This window comes from Lissotriton vulgaris, chromosome 5 (assembly GCF_964263255.1).
Source record: "Lissotriton vulgaris chromosome 5, aLisVul1.2, whole genome shotgun sequence".
In the NCBI taxonomy this organism is placed as follows: Eukaryota; Metazoa; Chordata; class Amphibia; order Caudata; family Salamandridae; genus Lissotriton; species Lissotriton vulgaris.
Window position 1 is genome coordinate 1,732,137,497 of NC_141693.1, and position 26,583 is coordinate 1,732,164,079.

General features: G+C 51.5%; 1 protein-coding gene across 1 annotated transcript in view; it reads left to right on the forward strand.

The window, feature by feature from the left end:
- The first annotated feature begins 665 nt into the window (after positions 1-665).
- Positions 666-26,583, forward strand: part of PPP1R9B (protein phosphatase 1 regulatory subunit 9B) — a 343,538-nt gene continuing 317,620 nt past the window's right edge. Inside the window, exon 1 of the mRNA XM_086923962.1 lies at positions 666-2,611. Within this exon, the coding sequence (XP_086780088.1) occupies positions 1,067-2,611 (1,545 nt within the window). The 5' untranslated portion in view covers positions 666-1,066. The remainder of the gene's footprint in view (positions 2,612-26,583) is intronic.

The following is a 26,583-nucleotide window of genomic DNA, read 5'->3' on the forward strand; positions in this document are numbered from 1 at the left end:
CAATTCGGCTGCTTCGAAGCGCTGAGCTGTGACAGACGAGCGGAAGGGGAAACATGAGGGCGAGAAAGGCATATAAGGGGAGGGGGAGAAATAGGAAGAAGGAACATGTTACATCATGTTGGCTACATGTTTATTGTCTGTGTTACAATGAAGCAACGGTAAAGCTCTAAACGGAGAGCACAACACATACATACCCTGGAGCCATGTATATTTTTAGGAAAAAGTTAAGATCGCCGGTGTATTCTTTTTCCGGCTAAATAGTGCATATACACGGGAACTGGAAACGACCGTATATTCAGACGGCACAGCAGAGGGATTAAAAAAATGCACGCCACATATCAGGAAATGTGTGTGTGTTTTTTATGAAGGAGGAGGATGAAAAATCCTCCTGCTTTTTTAAAAACAAACATGCAAAGATCACCCAGGTTCCCACATACTTGCGACAGACACTGTGTGTTCGGCCTGTGCTGCTGCGAGAAGGCTGGGGACGATTCCTGCTTCCGCTTTTATTTCGTGCTGCGGGGAAGGAAGCTGTCGAGCAGCGTTGAGGTTTCTCTCTGGGTGTTTTGTGTGTCTGAGGAGGAAACGGGATGTCTCTAGGACCCTGCGAGCTCCCCGCCTGCCTGGCAGGCTGTGTGCATGATTGCAGAAAGGGGACCTGAGCGTTCAGTCACCATCCCCTAGCAGCCAGGATACAGGAAAACCCAGGGCAAGGCGGGGAGGAGGGGGGCAGGAAGAGCGGGCGAGCTGGGAGCGCAAGAGGAAGAGACCCCCGGCTCCTGGTACCCACCATTCATCGCCCCCGAAGATGGCCTGATGCAGCCTCGCGGATAGCGAGGGCAGCCCCTTGCTTGCCTCCCCCATCTTTGCCGCTTCTGCTGCTCTGCTCTGCTGTTGCCGGCACGGGTGGTGCTAGCGCCGCCGCCGGAACTGCAGACATCCCCCGTCCATTGATGGCAGGCGGGCATCAGAAGCGGAGGCTGCGGAGGCTGACATGATGCTGTGAGGGAGCCCGCATCAGACGGAAACAGAGACTATGTCCTTGTGGCCCTCGGTGTGCTGAACCATGATGAAGACAGAACCCCATTCTTCCAGCAGCAGCAGCAGCGGCAGCAGCAGCGGTGGTGGTGATGGTGGTAGTGGTGGTGGTGGCACCGGCAGTGACGGCGGTGGCGGCGGAGGAGGCCCCCGGAGTGTTTCTCCACACAGGAACGCCTACGAAGCCAGCATCCAGGCCCTAAAAGCCTCCAAGGAGGCTCTGTGCCCAGACTCGGAAGATGCTGCCAGGAAGTATCGCAACAAGAAGTATGGCTCCAACGTCCACCGCATCAAGAACATGTTCTTGCAGATGGGGACAGCCGTGCCTGGTGAGGGGGCTCCTACCGTCACTACCACTACCACCACCACCACCCTGGAGATGGCCAAGGAGAAGCCTGTCCGGCTCTCCCTGCCCAGAGCCAGCAGCCTCAATGAGAATGTGGACCACAGTGCCCTGTTGAAGCTTGGCACCAGCGTGTCCGAGCGGGTTAGCCGCTTCGACACCAAGACGGACAAGCCGCTGTCCAAGCTTCAGGAGACCAGGAAGATTTTTGAGAAGAGTCTGCAAGAGCGCGAGAACACCAATAAGCTCTTCCTGCGGAAGGAGCGTGGCGGCTTCCAAGACCGCAAGCTGGACGTGGTAGTGAAGTTCAACGGCAGCACAGAGTCACTGGACAAGCTGGACATCGAGGCCGTCTCGCCAACGGTTAGCCAGCTCAGCGCCGTCTTCGAGAAGGCTGACCTCAGGAACAACCTGGTGCACAGGACCACCAGCAAAGTTGTGGCCTTGAACTCCAAGCTGGTCTCCAAGCGGTCCCGGGCGTTCGTGCCAGACCAAAGCTCAACCAAAAGTGAAGAGCCTACAGCTCACTCAAGGGCTAGGAATCAAGACGAGCAGACGCCGGAGGCGGGCCAGCGACCACAGCCTGGTGTCCAAGCAAAGGCAGATCGGGTTAGTCGGGGGAATGAGCGAGTGTCGAGTCCATTGCAGGCAGCGCGACACCAGAAGGTGCAGGAGGTGAGGAAGATCAAGCCAGTGGAAGTGGAGGAGAGCGAGGACTCTGAACATGAGGCCGGAGCAGGCACCCCGGCCGCAGAGCAAAAGGATGGTGGTCAGGAAGCAGCCCAAGGATCGCCAAGGTGCAAGTCAACACCAGAGCCGCTCCTGGGTGCTGAGGTGATACAAGCAGAAGTCACGGTGCATGCCACCTTGGAAAATGGAGGCCTACCCACAGACAGACCTGAGGAGGCACCCAGCCTCCAGGATGAAGGTGCCCCTGATGGTGTGGGGAAGCATGAGGGTGGGGAGGGATCCGAGGAGGGTGACGAGGATGTGGAAGCAGATCATGCCGAAGAGTCCAAAAAGGAGGACTTCTCCGAGGCAGATCTGGTGGACATCAGCGCCTACAGTGGCCTTGGGGAGGACTCTGGAGGAAGCGGGCTGGACGAGGATGAGGATGCTGACGGGCCCTATGAGCCGGAGTCCAGCTGTATGGAGATCGAAGGCCTGTCGGAAGAAGAGGAAGCAGCGGCACCCACCCGGAAGATCCAGTTCAGCACAGCACCCATTAAGGTAAGCAATATGACATGTTCTTCTAACAGCCCCAACGCCTCCAGGCATGTATCCAGGGTGGTGTCATGAAGAGCCTGCATTGATGCCTATGTGACGATTGAATCTGACCACAATCCCAACTCAGGGCTCCTGGCAGGCATCCAGCCGAGTGTTCGCGTGGGCCTGATTCCTACACCCAATGACCCCTCCAGGAATGGATCAAATCTAGGGTCAACACGAGCCTTCATTCAATGCACTGCATGTCTTAAGATTTCTTCCAACACCCACTATCCCCTCCAGGCACCCCGCTCAATGTCACAAAGCTAGAAAGATGTTCCTGCAATGGCCGATCATTCAATAGTGTGTGTACATCTCAAATTTAGTCAAATTTAGTCAACACAAAAAGTGACAGAAAAAGTGAAATTCATTCAAAAATATATATATTTTTATTTACTTATTGTGTTTTGTTTTTGTATGAATATAAATACATATAAGTTAAATTCTTAATCAGCGAATCATCTTTTATAAAGTTCATAGACAATACATGAAATGTTTGAAAAAATTCAAAAAAGACACAAGGATAAATCTAAAATCCATAACAAATAAACAGAAGTAACCCCTGAACAACAATCATACACAGCAACTCACTCACGTGCTAACAGACATTCTACATTCATACTACATACAGAGATGAAGAAGGAACTGGATCTCTATTAGCGAGATGGTTATGCTAATGTGAAAAAAAGGTCAACAAGATGTAGTTGTTGGCTCTTATGGAGGGTCAACACGAGCCTTCATTCAATGCACTGCATGTCTTAAGATTTCTTCCAACACCCACTATCCCCTCCAGGCAGGCACCCCGCTCAATGTCACCATGCACCTGCATCCAGCTCACGTTCACCTTCAGACCTAGATCTGGTCTCATTTCAAAGCCAAACGTTCATCCGGGCGTCAGTGTCCCTCCTCTCTGCACATCCTCTCCCGTTCCGCTCCGAGGCAGTCTTGGCGTGGTATAAATCTGAGTAAGCAACATTCCTGGCTGTGAAATCCAGTGCACCGTCACCTGTGACGCATGCATGACCTACACACTTCCATCCTACTCACGGCCCCTCGACACCTGCGTCCAGAGCCCCCATTCAGACCTGCATTGAACGCCCCTCCCCCCACTGTCACCTCATGCCAATGTCCATCCCTCTCTCACCCCAGGCCAGCCCCACCCCCACTGCCGCCCACTCACCCTCCGCACGGTGTTTCAGGCCTGCGCCCATCACTGTCCCTTCAAGAACTTCAATCAGCAGCTCCAACCCCCCGCTAGCACCCTGCTCCTCCCCCGCACTAGGATCTCCAGGCGTGTCCCACTCTGACTGTCATCTGTGGGCAAGCATGCGGCTCACAGCCACCCCCAGGCCTGTGTGTAACACACTGTCACCTCAGACCTTCGTCTACCCGCTGTTATCTGGCCCGAAGCCGACTGACTCACTGTCAACCCAGGCCAGTATCAAGAACCCTCAGTCCAGGCCTGCGCTCAGTCCCCGTCGCCCTACTTGCACCCAGTTCAGGCACACAGACCCCGAGTCCATTCATCTTCAGCTTGTGGCAAGATACACCTCCGATTTGCAAGCAGTTTCTTACCACTAGCTTGCATCTACTCAGGTCTGCCTACACCTCACTGAGCCCAGCATCCACCTGCTCTCAGCTCAGGCCTGTCTACACCTCACTGAGCCCAGCATCCACCCGCTCTCAGCTCAGGCCTGTCTACACCTCACTGACCCAAGCATCCACCCGCTGTCAGCTCAGGCCTGTCTACACCTCACTGAGCCCAGCATCCACCCGCTCTCAGCTCAGGCCTGTCTACACCTCACTGAGCCAAGCATCTACCCGCTGTCAGCTGAGGCCTGCCTACACCTCACTGAGCCCAGCATCCACCCGCTCTCAGCTCAGGCCTGTCTACACCTCACTGAGCCAAGCATCTACCCGCTGTCAGCTGAGGCCTGCCTACACCTCACTGACCCAAGCATCCACCCGCTGTCAGCTCAGGCCTGTCTACACCTCACTGAGCCCAGCATCCACCCGCTCTCAGCTCAGGCCTGTCTACACCTCACTGACCCCAGCATCTACCCGCTGTCAGCTGAGGCCTGCCTACACCTCACTGACCCAAGCATCCACCCGCTGTCAGCTCAGGCCTGTCTACACCTCACTGAGCCCAGCATCCACCCGCTCTCAGCTCAGGCCTGTCTACACCTCACTGAGCCAAGCATCTACCCGCTGTCAGCTGAGGCCTGCCTACACCTCACTGACCCAAGCATCCACCCGCTGTCAGCTCAGGCCTGTCTACACCTCACTGAGCCCAGCATCCACCCGCTCTCAGCTCAGGCCTGTCTACACCTCACTGAACCCAGCATCCACCTGCTCCCAGCTCAGGCCTGTCTACACCTCACTGAACCCAGCATCCACCCGCTTTCAGCTCAGGCCTGTCGACACCTCACTGAACCCAGCATCCATCCGCTTTCAGCTCAGGCCTGCCTATATCTCACTGAGCCCAGCATCCACCCGCTCTCAGCTCAGGCCTGTCTACACCTCACTGAGCCAAGCATCTACCCGCTGTCAGCTGAGGCCTGCCTACACCTCACTGACCCAAGCATCCACCCGCTGTCAGCTCAGGCCTGTCTACACCTCACTGAGCCCAGCATCCACCCGCTCTCAGCTCAGGCCTGTCTACACCTTACTGAACCCAGCATCCACCTGCTCTCAGCTCAGGCCTGTCTACACCTCACTGAGCCCAGCATCCACCCGCTCTCAGCTCAGGCCTGTCTACACCTCACTGAGCCCAGCATCTACCCGCTGTCAGCTGAGGCCTGCCTACACCTCACTGACCCAAGCATCCACCCGCTGTCAGCTCAGGCCTGTCTACACCTCACTGAGCCCAGCATCCACCCGCTCTCAGCTCAGGCCTGTCTACACCTCACTGAACCCAGCATCCACCTGCTCTCAGCTCAGGCCTGTCTACACCTCACTGAACCCAGCATCCACCCGCTTTCAGCTCAGGCCTGTCTACACCTCACTGAACCCAGCATCCATCCGCTTTCAGCTCAGGCCTGCCTATATCTCACTGAGCCCAGCATCCACTCGCTCTCAGCTCAGGCCTGTCTACACCTCACTGAGCCAAGCATCTACCCGCTGTCAGCTGAGGCCTGCCTACACCTCACTGACCCAAGCATCCACCCGCTGTCAGCTCAGGCCTGTCTACACCTCACTGAGCCCAGCATCCACCCGCTCTCAGCTCAGGCCTGTCTACACCTCACTGAACCCAGCATCCACCTGCTCTCAGCTCAGGCCTGTCTACACCTCACTGAACCCAGCATCCACCCGCTTTCAGCTCAGGCCTGTCTACACCTCACTGAACCCAGCATCCATCCGCTTTCAGCTCAGGCCTGCCTATATCTCACTGAGCCCAGCATCCACCCGCTCTCAGCTCAGGCCTCTCTGCATCCATCTGACCCCAGCATCCCCCCCGCTGTCATTTCAGGCTTCTCTACATCCATCTGACTCCAGCATCCACCCGCTGTCAGCTCAGACCTCTCTTCATCCATCTGACCCCAGCAACCACCAACTTTCAGCTCAGGCCTCTCTACACCTCACTTAACTCATAGCATCCACCCGCCCACTGTCAGCTCAGGCCTCACTGTCCCGAGCATCCACCCGCTCTCAGCTCAGGCCTGTCTACACCTCAATGAGCCCAGCATCCACCCGCTCTCAGCTCAGGCCTGTCTACACCTCAATGAGCCCAGCATCCACCCGCTCTCAGCTCAGGCCTGTCTACACCTCAATGAGCCCAGCATCCACCCGCTCTCAGCTCAGGCCTGTCGGCATCCATCTGACCCCAGCATCCCTCCGCTGTCCGCTCAGGCCTTCCTATACCTCACTGACCGCAGCATCCACCTGCTGTTAGCTCAGGTCTGCCTGGACCTCACTGAGCCCACCATCCACCCGCTCTCAGCTCAGGCCTCTCTACACCTCACTGACCCCAGCATCCACCCGCCCACTGTCAGCTCAGGTCTTCCTAGACCTCACTGAGCCCAGCATCCACCTGCTGTCCGCTCAGGCCTGTCTGCATCCATCTGACCCCAGCAACCACCAACTTTCAGCTCAGGCCTGTTTGCATCCATCTGACCCCAGCATCCACCCACTCTCAGCTCAGGCCTGTCTGCATCCATCTGACCCCAGCCTCCACCCACCGTCAGATCAGGCCTTCCTATACCTCACTGACCCCAGCATCCACCCGCTGTCAGCTCAGGCCTGTCTGCATCCACCTGACCCAAGCAACCACAAACTTTCAGCTCAGGCCTTCCTAGACCTCACTGAGCCCAGCATCCACCCGCTCTCAGCTCAGGCCTGTCTACACCTCACTGAGCCCAGCATCCACCCGCTGTTAGCTCAGGCCTTACGTACCTCACTGACTCCAGCATCCGACCCCTGTCAGCTCAGGCCTCACTACATCCATCTGACCCCAGCATCTGACCGCTGTCAGCTCAGGCCTTCCTAGACCTCACTGACCCCAGCATCCACCCGCTGTCAGCTCCGGCCTCTCTTCATCCATCTGACCCCAGCAACCACAAACTTTCAGCTCAGGCCTTCCTAGACCTCCCTGACCCCAGCATCCACCCGCTGTCAGCTCAGGCCTATCTACCTCTCATTTCCATCTGGACCCAGCATGCTACCAGCTCAGATATGCTTTGAGCCCTCTATTCTCTGAAGCCAACATGCGCCACTATCACCCGCAGCACGGTGTGCTCTCATTCTCACCCAAATCTCGTACCCAGCTCACTCAGGTTTGCACCAGGTTCACTATCACCTGAATATCAAAAACAACTAAGGAGTGCTTAGGTGCAAACGAAACGGTGAAAAAAGTGACAGTTTATTCCTGGACCCCAACCTTGGTCAGGTAGTTCTGTGTATGACTATACCCACTAGTCAGGAGGTATCCACCTTGTGGCCAAGAATGTTAATATCCAACAAGGCAGGCAAACAGCCTTTTGTTTAATACACAGAACTACCTGACCAAGGTTGGGGTCCAGGAATAAACTGTCACTTTTTTCACCGTTTCGTTTGTTTGTGGGTATATGGGGTTTTACCGACACCTAAGCACTCCTTAGTTGTTTTTGATATAACCTTAGGGGGAACAGGAGTGTTGACTCGAGCCCTACCTCTCCCGTTGATACATTAAGATTATAATCACTATCACCTGAACCCAGTATCTACTGTCAGCTCAGGCCTGTTTCAGCTCAGCATCATCTGAACCTTGACCGTTTCACCGTTTCAACTCAAGCCTCCACTCTTGTTCACAGTTCACTATCATCTAAACACAATATCCACTAACTGTCTGCTCAGACACATTTAGAGCTCACTATCATCCCAGGCATGCATCCAATTCATCGTCACCTCAGAGCAGCATTTAGTACTGCATCAGTCCAGGCCTGCAGCCAGTACTGCATCAGTCCAGGCCTGCATCCAGTACTGCATCAGTCCAGGTCTGCATCCAATTCATCGTCACCTCAGAGCAGCATTTAGTACTGCATCAGTCCAGGCCTGCAGCCAGTACTGCATCAGTCCAGGCCTGCATCCAGTACTGCATCAGTCCAGGCCTGCATCCAGTACTGCATCAGTCCAGGCCTGCATCCAGTACTGCATCACCCCAGGCCTGCATCCAGTACTGCATCAGTCCAGGCCTGCATCCAGTACTGCATCAGTCCAGACCTGCATCCAGTACTGCATCAGTCCAGACCTGCACCCAGTACTGCATCACCCCACTTCTGCATCAAGTACTGCATCAGTCCAGGCCTGCATCCTGTACTGCATCAGTCCAGGCCTGCATCCTGTACTGCATCAGTCCAGGTCTGCATCCAGTACTGCTCAGTCCAGACCTGCATCCAGTACTGCATCAGTCCAGACCTGCATCCAGTACTGCATCAGTGCAGACCTGCATCCAGTACTGCATCAGTCCAGACCTGCATCCAGTACTGCATCGCCCCCGGCCTGCATCCAGTACTGCATCAGTCCGGGTCTGCATCCAGTACTGCTCAGTCCAGACCTGCATCCAGTACTGCTCAGTCCAGGTCTGCATCCAGTACTGCATCAGTCCAGGTCTGCATCCAGTACTGCATCAGTCCAGACCTGCATCCAGTACTGCATCAGTCCAGGTCTGCATCCAGTATTGCATCAGTCCAGACCTGCATCCAGTACTGCATCAGTCCCGGCCTGCATCCTGTACTGCATCGCCCCAGGCCTGCATCCAGTACTGCATCAGTCCAGGCATTCATCCAGTACTGCATCAGTCCAGGTCTGCATCCAGAACTGCATCAGTCCAGGCCTGCATCCAGAACAGCATCAGTCCAGGTCTGCATCCAGTACTGCATCAGTCCAGGTCTGCATCCAATTCATCGTCACCTCAGAGCAGCATTTAGTACTGCATCAGTCCAGGCCTGCAGCCAGTACTGCATCAGTCCAGGCCTGCATCCAGTACTGCATCAGTCCAGGCCTGCATCCAGTACTGCATCAGTCCAGGCCTGCATCCAGTACTGCATCACCCCAGGCCTGCATCCAGTACTGCATCAGTCCAGGCCTGCATCCAGTACTGCATCAGTCCAGACCTGCATCTAGTACTGCATCAGTCCAGACCTGCATCCAGTACTGCATCACCCCACGCCTGCATCAAGTACTGCATCAGTCCAGGCCTGCATCCTGTACTGCATCAGTCCAGGCCTGCATCCTGTACTGCATCAGTCCAGGTCTGCATCCAGTACTGCTCAGTCCAGACCTGCATCCAGTACTGCATCAGTCCAGACCTGCATCCAGTACTGCATCAGTCCAGACTTGCATCCAGTACTGCATCAGTCCAGACCTGCATCCAGTACTGCATCAGTCCAGGTCTGCATCCAGTACTGCATCAGTCCAGGTCTGCATCCAGTACTGCATCAGTCCTGGCCCACATCCTGTACTGCATCAGTCCAGGCCTGCATCATGTACTGCATCGCCCCCGGCCTGCATCCAGTACTGCATCAGTCCAGGTCTGCATCCAGTACTGCTCAGTCCAGACCTGCATCCAGTACTGCTCAGTCCAGGTCTGCATCCAGTACTGCATCAGTCCAGGTCTGCATCCAGTACTGCATCAGTCCAGACCTGCATCCAGTACTGCATCAGTCCAGACCTGCATCCAGTACTGCATCAGTCCAGGCCTGCATCCTGTACTGCATCGCCCCAGGCCTGCATCCAGTACTGCATCAGTCCAGGCATTCATCCAGTACTGCATCAGTCCAGGTCTGCATCCAGAACTGCATCAGTCCAGGACTGCATCCAGAACAGCATCAGTCCAGGTCTGCATCCAGTACTGCATCAGTCCAGGCCTGCATCCAGTACTGCATCAGTCCAGGTCTGCATCCAGTGCTGCATCAGTCCAGACCTGCATCCAGTACTGCATCAGTCCAGACCTGCATCCAGTACTGCGTCAATTCAGGCCTGCATCCAGTACTGCATCAGTCCACGTCTGCATCCAGTACTGCATCATCCCAGGCCTGCATCCAGTACTGCATCAGCCCAGGCCTGCATTCCATTCACTGTGAGCCAGGCCTGCATCCAGAACTGCATCAGTGCAGGCCTGCATCCAGAACAGCATCAGTCCAGGTCTGCATCCAGTACTGCATCAGTCCAGGCCTGCATCCAGTACTGCATCAGTCCAGGTCTAAATCCAGTGCTGCATCAGTCCAGACCTGCATCCAGTACTGCATCAGTCCAGGCCTGCATCCAGTACTGCATCAGTCCAGGCCTGCATCCAGTTCAGCATCATCCCAGGACTGCATCCAGTACTGCATCACTCCAGGCCTGCATCCAGTACTGCATCAGCCAGGCCTGCATTCCATTCACTGTGAGCCAGGCCTGTATCCAGTACTGCATCACTCCAGGCCTGCATCCAGTACTGCATCAGTCCAGGCCTGCAACCAGTACTGTATCAGTCCAGGCCTGCATCTAGTACTGCATCACTCCAGGCCTGCATCCAGTACTGCATCAGCCAGGCCTGCATTCCATTCACTGTGAGCCAGGCCTGTATCCAGTACTGCATCACTCCAGGCCTGCATCCAGTACTGCATCACTCCAGGCCTGCATCCAGTACTGCATCAGCCCAGGCCTGCATTCCATTCACTGTGAGCCAGGCCTGCATCCAGTACTGCATCAGTCCAGGCCTGCAACCAGTACTGTATCAGTTCAGGCCTGCATCTAGTACTGCATCAGTCCAGGCCTTCACCCTGTACTGCATCATCCCAGCCCTGCATCCAGTACTGCATCACTCCAGGCCTGCATCCAGTACTGCATCAGCCCATGCCTGCATTCCATTCACTGTGACCCAGGCCTGCATCCAGTACTGCATCAGTCCAGGTCTGCATCCAGTACTGCATCAGTCCAGGCCTGCATCCAGTACTGCATCAGTCCAGGTCTAAATCCAGTACTGCATCAGTCCAGGCCTGCATCCAGTACTGCATCAGTCCAGGCCTGCATCCAGTACAGCATCATCCCAGGACTGCACCCAGTACTGCATCACTCCAGGCCTGCATCCAGTACTGCATCAGCCAGGCCTGCATTCCATTCACTGTGAGCCAGGACTGCATCCAGTACTGCATCACTCCAGGCCTGCATCCAGTACTGCATCAGTCCAGGCCTGCAACCAGTACTGTATCAGTCCAGGCCTGCATCTAGTACTGCATCAGTCCAGGCCTTCACCCTGTACTGCATCATCCCAGCCCTGCATCCAGTACTGCATCACTCCAGGCCTGCATCCAGTACTGTATCAGCCCAGGCCTGCATTCCATTCACTGTGACCCAGGCCTGCATCCAGTACTGCAACAGTCCAGGCCTGCATCCAGTACTGCATCAGTCCAGGCCTGCATCCAGTACTGCATCAGTCCAGGCCTGCATCCAGTACTGCATCAGTCCCGGCCTGCATCCAGTACTGCATCATCCCAGGACTGCATCCAGTACTGCATCACTCCAGGCCTGCATCCAGTACTGCATCAGCCCAGGCCTGCATTCCATTCACTGTGAGCCAGGCCTGCATCGAGTACTGCATCAGCCCAGGCCTGCATTCCATTCACTGTGACCCAGGCCTGCATTCAGTACTCCATCACTCCAGGCCTGCATCCAGTACTGCATCAGCCCAGGCCTGTATTCCATTCACTGTGACCCAGGCCTGCATTCATTCCTGCATCAGCCCAGGTCTGCATCCGGTACTGCATCAGCCCACGGCAGCATCCATTACTGCATCACTCCAGGCCTGCATCAAGTACTTCATCAGCCCAGACCTGCATTCAGTTCACTGTGACCCAGGCCTGCACCTAGTACCCCATCTGCCCAGGCTGCATTCAATTCACTGTGGCCCAGAACTGGATCCAGTTCTCTGTTACCAGAGACACGCGTAAAGCTCAGTATCATCCTTGACCCAGAATTCACTTCTCTGTCACCTTCGGCCTGCATGCAGGTTACTATCACCTCAGGCCTGCGTTTACCCTCTGTCACTCAGGCATGCATCCAGTTCTCTGCCATCCCAGGCCTGCACCCAGATCTCTGCCACCTCAGGCCTGCATCCAGATCTCTGCCACCTCAGGCATGCATCCAGATCTCTGCCACCTCAGGCCTGCGTCCAATTCTCTGCTACCTCAGGCTTGCATCCAGATCTCTGCCACCTCAGGCCTGCGTCCAATTCTCTGCCACCTCAGGCTTGCATCCAGATCTCTGCCATCCCAGGCCTGCGTCCAATTCTCTGCCACCTCAGGCTTGCATCCAGATCTCTGCCATCCCAGGCCTGCACCCAGATCTCTGCCACCTCAGGCCTGCGTCCAATTCTCTGCCACCTCAGGCCTGCATCCAGATCTCTGTCACCTCAGGCCTGCATCCAATTCTCTGCCACCGCGGGCTTGCATCCAGTTTCCTGTCACCCCCAGGCCTGCACACAGCTCACTATCAATACAAACCTGTGGGGCGATCCTGCTGATGGTAAGCGGTGTGCGAGCCCACCTTCACTAAAACCTGCATTTACCTTTTGCCACCCATGCCTGCATGCACTTCCCTCAGGCCTGCACCCGATCCCCTCCCGGGCTGCACGCAGCTCACTATCCTACTCGGGCCTGCATAGCGCCACTGTCACTGCATCCTGTTCTCTTGAGTCTCGAACCAAAAATGAGGTCCCTGACACAGGCGGACACCCCAGTTCCAACCTGCAACCGCCTCATCTCGCCCCAGTTCCGCATCTAGCTCACTCTCACATCAGGCCTGCTTTTACCCGCTGCCATTTTCTCACGTGATGGTGCGACGGCCCCCAGCGTCGCCTCCAGTTACATCCCTCGTTGTCTTCCCTCCCCAATCCTTCACAACTCACATGTTTACCGCACTCTCCACCTGCGCCTCCATCCAGCTGCCACTCACTCACTGTTCACTGACTCGCTTCCGGGTCTCTGCTTCTTGTCCCCAGTGTGTACCCGTACTCGTACGTCCTGCCACAGCGCCTGCTCTCTGCTTGGCGCTACGCTCCCCGGTTAGGGTGCTCACTTCTAGATAAATTGATACTGAAAATTGACATTTTGGCATCGAAATGTATTTATTTATTAATGTGCCGAGTTTTAAATAGAGCGAACAAGACCCGCAGGTATCAGAGCGCTTTACAGAGATAGCACCGCAGCAACAACGTGCGATACATGTGGAGTCAATAAAAATACATAGTGACACTAAATAAAAATGGTAAGATAAGTGATGTAAACCAGTCAATAGCCACTTGTGCTTTCTCACTTCTTTCTGATCATCCGTAGACTGTTCTGAGTACCCACTCCAGTGCACCCCACATAACGCAACGCCTCCACTGCTTTCCAAGCCCCCCCCCCCCCCCCCCCTCCCCAACCCCCGGGCAGCGCCACGGTTTATTTTCATCGATATGAGCCGCGAGGACTTGTTATTCGAGTGCCTTGGTAAGATTGTAACGTGTTTCTCATACACGGCCCTGAGGGATGCTGTTGCGTTGCAGGCCTGCCCTTGGGGTGACAGGCTGACCTGTGTGTGTTGTTACACTCAAGGCCTTCCCCACAGTATCACATGGAGCCTCCGATATGTGTGCAAGGTAAAAGTGGCGTCTGCCCCGCTCCAGCTCGTGTCACGGGCCCAGTTGGTGCATGCTTGCATTCACTCGCATATCTCTGTGGGGACGGGCTGCCCAGGTGCTCCTAGTCTGCAACACACTCCAGCAGGTGCCACTGAGCGGTCACCCACCTCCTGTCCCACAGACCATGCGACTCTCCCCACACAGGGGCCACTGTGGGCCCCAAACGCCCCTTCCCTGTCTTTTGTTGGAACGTAAACTATCTCCCCCTCTCCAAGTACCCCAGAAGTTTTGGGGAGGGCTCGAAACTGCGACACGGGCTCTGGGCTTTGCCTTTGTATAGTGAGTGTAGGGCGCCCCCTATCCTACAGTAATTGTAATTCTATTCACGCTCCTTTCTCCAAATGGAGCGACCTGGTGGCTTACCCCATTCTTCCCTGAGGTGAACGGCGACACCTCACGTTCAAAGAACACATTCACATTTCTCTAATACAGGGCCATAACCCAGGCTGCTGCGGTCCCCGCGCCCCAACCCTTAAAGGGGTCTCTAACCCTTCAAGGGGCGGAGGGCATTCAGTCCAAGGCCCTAGAGATATGCGAGACTCGGGTGCCCTCATTACATTTTCCGGAGGGTGGGGGTACATTATTTTTTGTAACACCACTGCTCTGAGCCTCTGAGGTCTTAGACCACGTCCACAGCGCCCCTTATTTCCTTCTGCTCCTGGTGTGATAGTCACTCTGGGGTCATTTCTCCGCCACACTGCACACCATTAGAGTGACAGGCTAGCGCTAGGCCTGAGGGGGCCGGTTGGGGGTTTTCTGCGTCCCTGAGAGGCCGTGGTCTGCTGCTAGCCACTCCCTCCATTCCCAGCAGGATTGGGGGTCTGTGCGCTATGGGCTTTGCAGGTGGCTCTGTGCGCTATGGGATGTGAGGAGGCCTGCGTGAGGCCTGTGTGCGTGGCTCTGGCCTATAAGGGGTTCTGTAGGTAGATCTTTGAAACTAAGCGGGGACTGTGGATCTTGGAGAACTGTGCGCTGTGGGGCTGGCACTGGGGTGCGGGGTAAGGAAGCGGGGTGTGGAATATGGCAGTGGGCTCTGGAGAGGGCTATGTTTGTAGAGTACTGGTGTGTGAAGAGAACCCAGCGACGGGGCAGGGCGGGGGATGGGGTAGTGTCCTGGGCTATGGGGTGGCTGTCGATAAAGCATTTGATTTACTTTTTCTGCTGCATTTTTGTGTCATGGGATTTGCACTGCGCAGGTTGTTTTTGTTTGTATAGCATGAATTCCTCCCCCCCCCTCTGCCCACCTTACACACTCTCTCCTCGACGTTGAGCCTTCGCTTCATATAAAATCTATTTTCATCAGGAAATGGGAGATGTGACTTCCTGTCAATGGCTTCCTGTTGCTGCGCCAGCGCCCGTGTGGTTCAAGGCCGTGTCTGTGCTGTCACTGCAGTTCAGTCTAGAAATTGCAAATCGGTTCTCTTGTGTGTTCAACCCATGGTTTTTGTGTGAGTGCAGCGCCAGAGTGAAGCTGGTGTACCTACCGCACAGGAATTGTGTTAAGGCAGCTCAGAACGTATGTATGCCACTGCAGTGCAGTGCAGGCCCAGTGCACCTCTGGACCGGGGCCTCTGCGGCCTAGCTCCAGTGTGCTCGGGGGCCGGGGCTCGGAGCGCTTCACGAGCCCAGATCAGTTCGGCACCAGTGGAGCGCACGCACTGCCAGTGTCACTGTGGCTCAGAGGCAGCGAGCGGCAGCGCAGCTCGGGACTGAAGTCCTTGCACCCCAGTGTCACTCTGGACTCGGGCGACGGTGCAGTGCAGTCCATGACTCTCTGATGTCGCACGGATTGGCACTTCAAGAGAACGCTGTTTTTTGTATAGCGCTTTACACCGCTATAAGAGCGCTGCCAGCGCTAAGAGGAACAAGCCATATGGGAAAGCGTGGCTTAGACGGGGAGAGGGGAGACACATGAAGGGAATGAAAGCCGAGTCTAGTGGCTGGAGTGGCCTTCGCCGGAACTACTAGAGAGAACAATAGTGCCTTGTGGGCAGCTGGACTTTGGCGTCTGGGGGCTGGCAGGATGTGAGGGCAACATAATGGGAGGGGTTAAAGGAGCCTGGGAGGAAAGGAGGTTGAAGGCGGGATGAAGGGGTGAGCGGTGAGTGACAGTGTGAGAGGAATTCGTACCCGACATCGTGGTAGACTGTGTGAGTGACACCTCAGCAGGCCAGAGACACTGCACGATTTCCAGGGTCAGCCATCTCGCTCCTGCTTCTCCCGATATATATAGTTTTTTCCGGTAGGTTTGCAGCTGAAGAGGAAGAGGGCAGACTCGGGTCTGGGGGCTATCTAATTATTTATTCATTTTTATATAGCGCGAACTTTACCAAGAGGTGTCAGAGCGCTTCACAATAGAACAAAGTAAATTACATAAGGCATGAGAGTAGCACGGAAGTAAAACTACTAATAGGTACTCGTGGTGGAAATTACAAATTAACACGTTACAGATCCATCCATTCAAGATTATAAAAACGAAAAGGTGGCACGATTAGGGTAACCCAAGCGCATAATACATATTTACTAAATTGAGCTCCCGTGAGTGTTTGTCTGTCTGTGGGAGGGCTCAGGCACTGGGCGCATAGCTTGACCCTATCAGTCAGCTCGTCTGGCCTGGACTGGACGCTCGGCGCTTGGATCACATTCTAGGCACCCTACAGGCTGCTCCGCGGAGGCCGAGGTGCGGAAGATGCTTCTAGCACACATAGGCCATTTCAGTCTGCCACAGTGAAGAGAAGAGGCGGGGTGCTGGAGCCGGAGGAAAGAGGGGGGCGTAAAAAGAAAGCGTAACGAGGACATGATGTCATGTCGTGAGTTTCGAAACTGAAGTTGTCCACATGACGTTAGTCCCTCGAGGATTTTCAGGCAGAACAGAAATGGAGGTAGCAGAAAAGGAAAGGAGGGAACATAATAATTTTAAAATTAAACTCATCTATCTACCTAGAAAGGATGACAGGCTGAGCTGGCCTTGCCCAAAGGAGTAGCTGTGAGCGCAAGGTCATGTACTGGTGTTTGCCAGGAGCTCAACCGACTGAGCTGTTTAACCTATTGCCAGGCCAGAAAATAATGTTAAATATGGCAGCTCCCTCTTGTTTTTGGCCTCTCCTCTGCCACGAACACCCCTGACTGATCCAGTCCTGACTATATGGATGAGGTAATGCCAAGGGACCTGCAGATGATGTTCTGTGACATTTAACATGACCCCTGACAGCCTGCGTCACCTGGGAGATTCCACAGGGGATGGCATCCAAACATGAGGATTTGTTGAGGTGACCTGTGACCTCAAAATAATTTAGCAGGGATGATTTTTGAGAACAAAAAAACAGTTTAGGGGAAATACTTTTAAGCCATACCCAGTATCCTTGTCAGAACTCAATCACACAGGAGCTGATAGGCCGCCAGTCACTGTGGGCAAAGCCCTCCACCAGGATTCCTTAGTCTAGCTAGGGAGTCTTCGCTCACTGTGGGGCACTTGCTGCAAAATAAACGATTACAGCTTATAACATTTCACAGCAAATACATCTTCCCCTCAAATCAGGTTAGTTCTTAGTGGTCTGGTATTCCAGAGTTGGCCATCTGATAGAAAAGGCCTTCCACCTTCTTTTAGAGTCAACAGAGGGAGATTCTTTGGAGAATGTTTATTTATCCAAAGACAAGGTAGGAGGGTTTGGAAAAGAGTTAGGGTACATTCCCATACATGACCAGCAAATCCACACTATGTGCAGTCTTGAACTCAGATCTTGAGCTCAGATTACATGGAACACGGATGGGGTGGAAAGGGTACTTTTGCACTTGTAAAGACCATCAACCTGGTAAGAGAACTTGGGAGGCAACACATTGGAGGAAAACGTGCATATGATGCCAGTTGAGCCCAGCCATTTTTTCAACCAACCTTTGGTAAACAATTTCCATCATTAGAAGAGGCGGGATCTCTATGAGTACCACATATCCTAACTGTTTGAACCTTTGCTCAAAGGAAGGGTGCAGAACAGGGCAAAAACACTTAGTGGCATGACAGGTAGCACAACCATCGTGGTCGTGGTACCCTAAAGTGTAGTACGCTACTGCAATAGTGATACAATAAATGTGAAAAAAAAATCAAAAACATTACTTAGATGAGAATCTTGTACAATAGTGGTTACCAACCACCCTACCAGAACCTGGTGTGTACAAAAGTGTAATCAATTCCAAGTTGGTACAGGTACAGTCTTCTTTCCCAGCTTTGTGTGGGAGTACGCCTCACCTCACCCGGCAGCTGCTCGGTGAATGAGACCCGCTCTGTCCGTTGGGACCCCAGCCAATGACCAAGCCGTAGGTCATCGGCTGGGGTACCGACACATTTATTGTATCACTATTGCAGTAGCGTACTACCCTTTAGGTCCTGACGAAAGCATTCACTTTGCACTGCACACTATCAGCACCACTTTTTGAGATCACACTTGGCTGGGCCAACCATTGGTTCTAAATCTAGTGCAGTATAGTCCCGTGACTCTTGGGTGGACTGCACAGATTTATTGTCACCAACTCCCAGATGACGATGCTCCACCAGTGTGGTGGGCTGATGGGATTTACTTTTCAACCAGGTGCGACTTAATTTGTGATTGCTTGGTGTCCCTTTCCTTTTTGGGTATCTGAATAGTTTACGTAGTGTGAAGAAAGTGCTGCCTGGCATGTTGTCTGGGATTCAGCAAAGACCTACCCAACATGGTCTGTGGCACCAGGAATGTGTTCTATGGACAGTGTGGAAGATCAGAGTTGGCTTCACCCAAACTCGGAGCTCTGAGTTCAAGGTCTTGCACAGTTCTTTGCCGAAGGAGCTAAAATGGCTAAACTGTTTAATAAGTCAAGACCTGAAAGTGAGGCTTAAGATGGTAAGACACTCTTGTCTTTGCCCTTTACTCTGCTCCGATCGCGTACAATTCGCCAAGTTTTATCTAGACGCAGGAAAGGGAGCCACTGTCCTGTCGACAGTGAGGGTTGGAAATATCAGTGTGTGTTATGTATTATAATCTTTATATACTGCTTACTACCGCGGTGTGGGGTTCTGAAGTCCTTGTCCATGCAGGTAGCACAGTACACCTTGTGGCTGTATGGTTAGGAAAGTGCTGTCTTTCCTTTAAGCCTATGTGGGAAATGTTTCCATGTAGTGCGTGATGACCACCAATAAGAGGTTAATGTGTTATGGGACGCAGTGCTTAGTGGTATGATGGATGAAGAAATGTGACAAGTACATTCGCATTTTTATTACATGTCTTATGCTGGCAGCTCGGATTAGCTCTGCGGTCCCAATATTATGTTGGTATTTTATTTTTTATGTGCATGATCCAATTTCCTATGCTGGCTGTGGCAGGAGGTCATCTTATACATCTGCAAAAGGTAGCACATATCTATAAAAAGGGGAGGGGGGGGGGTCAGAGATCTGCCCGGATAGACTGTGTTACAGTCCTGATTCATGTGATTGTCATTAGGAGAAGTCAATTAAAGAGATTTGCCAAGATTAATTTCGTCATTGTCACTCTTCAAGAGTCCTTTGCTGACTGGCGATTTGTGGTAGATCTGTTTGTTCTCAGCAGGCCTGTCTGGTTCGTATTGAGTGGTTATTAAAGCATGGCAGTCTCGCCTGTATCTGGGCCATCCAGTTGCCAGCGGGGTTCCACAGGACCTTTGATACATTATACACCTGTCCCATTAATGAAGGATCAGATAATGAATTGGTATATGATATGATGGGGAGATACGTATTATATCAAATCAAACTGGGAAAACCATCATAAATACTAGATTAACTGCCCTCTTCGAGTTAATTAATTAATTAATTGTGGGTTTGTAATGCGCTAGAATCGACTCCCGAAGGAGTATCTCTGCGCAGTAGACCGCTGGGGAACCCGTCCTGACTTTCCCTATGAGATGGTCCCTACTGGGTATCTCCAAGGTGAAACCAGGCATCCCGGCGTATGTGGGGGGCCGTTGTGGAGATGAGGCAAGCTAATGCCCAGAGTTGCAGAGTGTGATCCCTGGTTAGAGTAGGCACCGAGGTGAGAATTATCGAGTCCGCTGACCCTGGTCCACGACCCTGCCGCGTCGGGAATTGAACCCTGGTCCCGGCCGTCCTCTGCTCTCGGGTCTGCCGCCTCTAACCAGTGAGCCACACCACTCACAGTTAGGGGTAGAAGGTAGGGTACACATAGTTTAGTCAGTCTATGAAGAGTGGTAAAGAGGGTCTGTGGTCCCATATGCCATTAAACAAGTTGTGGGTCGCCAGTTGCAGAATTGTAGTGGTGGCTTTGTGTGTTGATTGAAGAGATGTACTTATTATACCATATAAGTGTTTCAAGGCCATTGTGAGGTCATGTTGGGTGGAGCTGCCCAATTTTGTTCCAGTGCCTGTTTCTGTTTTTTTGCCTGGCATACTTGTTCTTACTGTTCCATAACTCTTAAGCATACTTATATTGGTAGAAGGATTATGATTCTGGGTTCTATACCAGGGTCAGCAGTTGATGTTATTAACTTGGGAGCCATGTTTGTAACCACTTTTCTGAACGTTAAACGCTAGTGGATGCGTTGCATCTTGGCCGGCAGCAAGTTCAAGAACTTGGTGTCTTATTCTAAAAAAGTGGAGCCTCCTGTGGATTTTGTATTGTAAAGTGGGATGATGATCTGTGGTCATGACCTGGAGGACACTGTCCTAATTTTCATATTTTGTGTTATTTGAATTTAATTTTTAGGACTAGTCGTCCTTTCCTTGGAAGGCTCTGTGGACAATGCAAAGTGCCTTAAATATATAGGGCCTGATTCACAAAGGTAAACTTACGCTTCTATGTAAGTTTAAGATTGTTTGCTATTCATAAAGGGATTTACGAGTAGTAACTTTACGAGTGTGGAGTTTGTTTCTGCACTTAAAAAGACAGTAAATATACTCGTAAATCCCTTTATGAATAGCAAACAATCATAAACTTACATGAAAGTGTAAGTTTACTTTGTGAATCAGTCCCTGAACATCTAGGTACAGATAGCGAGTGACGCGTCCGCAGGAGTGGAGTCATGTATTCTCCGAAGTGAAATGAGTAGTCTTGCTACAGCATTCTGGATTCACTGAATTGTGTGTATTATGAAGCACGGGAGCAAGGTATAGGCTATTGGCATAAGTTTGAATATCACAAGCGGGAGGATACCTTGTAGTCTTTGTTGATGTCCGACATATAAGAAGCTGGATTGCAGCATTTTCATTCCGTAGAAGTGCTCCTTGTGACCTCATTGGAATGTAGTATATCCATTAGAGCTGAGTCCATGTTTACTGATTGGTTTGTTTTATGGAAACATCAGGAAAAATCAACTGGTTGTGTGATGAAATGTATATTTATTATGGAAGAATATTTTAAACATATGACTTGATTTGTATTTATTAGTCCTGCTGTTTTAAAAAAAACTACTGTTATAGTGTAACATATACTGTACTTAGCATTTTATTGTACTTCATTTTTAAGGAACGTAAACAATAATTTAATACTAAACGACTCCTTGGTTTATGACTTTACTTGGCATAGCTGGTGGGGTATCAAGTTCTTTGGGCCATATGTCCGTACAATGGTGTTTCATTAGCCACAGGCCATGATCTCTCTCTTTGTGGTGTTGAGCTTTAGCTGGTGAATCATCATTCATGCATCTAAGGCAGCGAGGCAACAGCCAAGTCTTTTGTTTCATCCGTATTGGAGAATGATTTGTGTATGAACTGCACAGTTGTAATATGTTAGCTTAAATGATTTGATCAGAGCCAGTAAGGGGGGGGGCGGGGTGGGGGTAGAAAGACGTTCAGTAGGAAAGCAGAGATCATTGACATCTGAAAAATGCCACAATGTTGGGTCTTAGGGCTTGATCTGAAAGGTAATTTGAAAATCAAGCGTTATCTTTTCTGATTTATGAGGCAATCTATTTTAGGCCATTTCACGTATTACAAAATTATGGAGTCTGTGTAGTAGAGTCTGGTGTTGAACAGTGTCATATGATGCTAATACATCCAGAAGAGGTAAAGAAGTAACTATGTTTGTGTTCATTGTGAGTTTTAGGTAATTCCCATGGTTACGAGAGCTGCCTCTGTGTCCCCTAGCTGGTCTGAATCCAGGATGTTGAGCCTGCATGGATGTTCTCCAGCATGCCAAGGGACCTGTAGGGGTTACTCCACAAGATTAAGAATGATCAATGACAGCCTGTTCTGCTATAGCGATTCTAGTTATCCTTTGAACGTAGGTGGTCTGGAAGGTCTCTGAGGCATGATCTGTAAGATTAAGAAGTTTGTACCGGAGATCGCCGAGGCATGGTCCGTGAGATCAGGGATTCTTTATTGGAAATTATATTGCACAACATATCTTCAAGTCATGGTCCGTTAGATCAAGAGGTCATAAAGTAAGACTGCTGATGCATGGTTTGTGACATCAAGGACTCTTTGATGGAAATTGCACTACAGATCTTTGAGGCATGGTCAGTGAAATCAAAGGTTCTTTACTAGAGATTGCACAACAGTTATTCGAGGCATGGTCTGTGACATTAGCGTTCCTTACATGGCCCCCCTCGCAGCCATTGTCCGACAACACAGCCTCAACATCGTATCCTACACCGACGACACCCAGCTCATCCTCTCCCTCACCAAAGACCCCACCACTGCCAAACTCAACTTCAGAAAGGACATCCCTCACCACAGCCACATCTCTGACCACCTGAAAGACCTGCACTGGCTCCCCGTCAGCAAGAGGATCATGTTCAGACTCCTCACCCATGCACACAAGGCTCTCTACAACACGGGCCCGAAGTACCTCAACAGCCGCCTCACATTCTACCCACCCACCCGCCAGCTCCGATCCGCCAGCCTCGCCCTCGCCTCCGTCCCACGAATTCGCAAATCCACCGTCGGAGGAAGATCCTTCTCCTACCTGGCAGCCAAGACATGGAACTCCCTCTCCACTCACCTACGGCTGACCCTGGACCATCTCTCCTTCAGGAAACAACTCAAGACCTGACTGTTCGAGCAGTAGCGACCCCCTCCCCCCCCCTCAGCGCCTTGAGACCCTATGGGTGAGTAGCGCGCTCTACAAATTTTGTTGATTGATTGATTGATTGACAGTCTGGATGAGCAACAGCTGCCTGAAGCTCAACACAGAGAAGACAGAAGTCCTCGGTACCACCCCTTCTGCATGGGACAGCACCTGGTGGCCAACTGCCCTCGGAAGCCCACCTACCCACTCAGACCTCACCAAGAACCTCGGCATCGTACTCAACTCATCCCTCACCATGAACCGACAGGTCAACGCCGTCACCTCCAGCTGCTTCAACACCCTCTGCATCTTCCGCAAGACCTTCAAGTGGATCCCCCCTGAGTCAAGGAAGACAGTCACCCACGCACTCATCACCAGCAGACTGGACTATGGAAACGCACTCTACGCCGGCATCAACAAGTCCCTACTCTGCAAACTTCAGACAATACAGAACACTGCCGCCTGACTCGTCGTTGCCATCCCCCGACACGAACACATCAGTCAACACCTACGAAGTCTCAGCTGGATCCCCGTGGATAAAAGAGTCACTTTCAAAATCCTCACTCATGCCTACAAATGCCTACACAACAACTGACCCAAATACCTCAGCGACAGAATCAACTTCCATGTACCGAAAATAAACCTCCGATCTTCCAACCTCGCACTGGCTGAAACCCCACGTATTGACAGCGCCAGAGCAGGCAGAAGATCCTTCTCTCACATTGCAGCCAAGACCTGGAACGAGCTACCAGCAGACATCAGACGTGCCCCCTCCCTGAACACCTTCAGGAAGACCCTCAAGACCTGGCTGTTCTGCTAAACAGATCTGCAGACCCCCCCCCCTCCCCATCTCAGCGCCTTGAGACCCTCATGGGTGAGTAGCGCGCTTACAATTCCCTGATTGATTGATTGGAGATTGCACAAGGCGTCGAAGCATGGTCTTTGACATCAAGGGTTCTTTATTGGCTATTGCAAAAAATATCTGAAGCCTGTCCTGTGAAATCAAGGAGTCTCTACCAGAGACTGCACAACCTTTCTTGAAGGCATGGTCTGTGAGCTCAAGATTCTCTACTGGACATTGCATGTTAGATCCTTGAGACAGGGTTGTTAAGATCAAGGGTATTTGCTTGGATGCACAGCATGATCATACATGATTGCATTAGAAATTCAGATGTGGAAGAAGGCCCCCTCACTATGGTTAATTTCCCTTAATGACTTGCTATCCCAAAAAAGTAGCCATGTTTCATGGATCCTCATCGCTCTGCTCTAAGCCTACCATCTCAGGTCGCTTGTCTATTGTTAGACAAGCGACCTGATTTGTGGCAATGTCTTGTTTCTTTGCAATAAATTGTTGCTAAAGTTCCCTGCCAGAGAAGTGTAGTGTTGCTTCTCTTCTGCTCCATAGTGTCAATTTCTGTGGCTACTGCTAGTTTTCCGGGAATTAAGTCTTGGAACTGGGCCTTGGCCCTTAACCTCGGTCTCTAGAGGATGGATGCACTATCGAAAGAATCTTGAGATGGATTTCTAGTGCCTAAAGGGCATGAGGCCAAGCATGTAAGTTCTTTAGTGCTGTTCTGCTGCCTTAATCAATGAAATATTAATCTCTGATGCACAATACTTGATAAGAGAAGGAAGTCTTTCTATCTTGGCCTCCCAGGCGGAAGATAAGAGAGGGAATGTGGAATCTTCAGGGGCTCATGCAATACTTTCAGGAGAGCAAGGAAACTGGGGGGAGGGAGAAATACACAAAGGTACAGGAGAGCTAATGAAAGATGCTCTGAAACTTGGGTCTTTCATGGTATCCACACTATTATGACATGGATGCAGAGAGAGAGAAATATTTCTGAGATATCAGTAGAAAAACCTGACTGGTGCTTCTTAAGGCGCGCAGAGAACTGAAGAGTTCTCAAATTGCCCATGGGATCGCACAACCTTCTGGAGCAAAGTGAAGAGAGGTATTTCAGGTTCAAAGAGGAGAATGTAGTGGCCTAGTTGGACTGCAGAGATGGACTGCTAAGCAAATCCAGTCTTCCTCTGCCAGTTCTTAGCAGTTGCACCCAAAGCTTGTTGTGCTCCCATTTTGCATTGATGTTTATTGCTCCTCACCCTCTAACACATTCCTCCAGGCATTTCGTAGAGGAATTTCTGAGGAACAGAACAAGGCAAAGCGTGCAGTTTTTCAATGCGTCCAACCATTTCCTTATGTGATCCCTCGTTCTGATCTGCAGAACATGACATCGAGAGGAGAAATCCTCGGGTGGGATCATTCAAGGTGCAGTATCTGCATTTCCGTGGGTCGTTTTACCATATAGTAGTCATGTGGGACTTGGAATGATGGTTTCCATCTCTAGTCCTGCACTTTAGTACTCAGTTCTTTTGCCCCTCTGTTTCTTCCCTGCTCTTAGCTTCTTTCCCTGCTACTGTGTGTGTCTCCACTGCAGGACAGTCCTTCTAATCATTCATTACCCTTTATTTGAAAATCTATTTGTCAATCATGACTTTGAAACCCCCTCGACCATCCTCGAGCTTGTAATCTTCCCGGGGATCACCCACACTCTATAATGCATTCCATTTATTCCAATTAGAAATATTGATATCTATCGTATTAACCTTTCCCTCCTTTTCTACAGTGTGTATGTGTTTTAAACTCTTGAACTGCTCCTCTGTGGACTGATAGTTCAAAGTAGTTACCAATTTAGTTGTCTGTGTATAGGCTGTCCTGAACAAACCTTTAAGAGAGCTACACATGTCTCCGTGGTAAGTGCAGAACTTTGCCAAAACACAAGCATGCATAAATAAATGTTAGCTCCTCAAGATGTGTCCTCCAGAAGTGGACCGAATGCTCTAGTTGAGGCCTCACCGGGAACCGGTGCAGCGGTAACACACATCATCCCCAGATCTGTAAAATACACTTCTTCTTTTGAAGCCCAGCTATCCTCTTGCTCACCTCGTTGTCTATTATTGTCTACCGACCTTTCTGATGTGGTAACCGCTAATATTTCTATGTTTTCTTAGTTTTTTCAGTCCTCAATTCTTGTCTTGCACCACTCTTCTGCATTTTTGTGCCCTTACGGTCTATTGTTAAATTTGGCTGTTCTATGCTTCCACTCCAGGGATCACTCTTTAGGGGAATGGAGCTGGGGACGTGGGTTATTTTTTTCGAAGTATATACATGCCACTCACGCACACACACACTCATTTTGAGGATGGATATGACTGGCCTTTGCAAATACATCCCCTAGAGGACTATGACCAGTTTGGCAACCTCATGGGCAGGGGGTGTCAGTGTGGGACTGGCAAACTGAGACTGTCCTCAGTTGAGTGTGTTCTTAGACCCGCCAGGCAAGCATCTCTACAGAAGCTGGTCATGGTGCATTGAGGCTGCGCACTTCTGGCCATAACCAGCCTCCAAGCCGGGCTGCCATTTGCTTTGCATATGGTAAGCATGAAGTTCATGGGCAGCTCTTCAGAGGCAAAAGGAAATGGGGTTTGAGTATACTGCCTCCTGAATGTAGAAACATGAGCATATTATAAATCCTGAGATAGAGCCATTACTGTGATATCCGTCACTGGCACCACCCCTTAATGTTTGGCTAGCAGTCCGAAGTGATCAAAATACAAAATTGTAGAATTTAGCATAACCCTCAAATCAATATATAAACAATCTTAAGCCTCTTGTGTTCCACTTCCTCTAAGGTGCCTCCCTGCAATAGATATTCATATCACTGGTAGCTGGGTTTCATTATTCACTAGCTCCTTTGTAATGTCTCCTG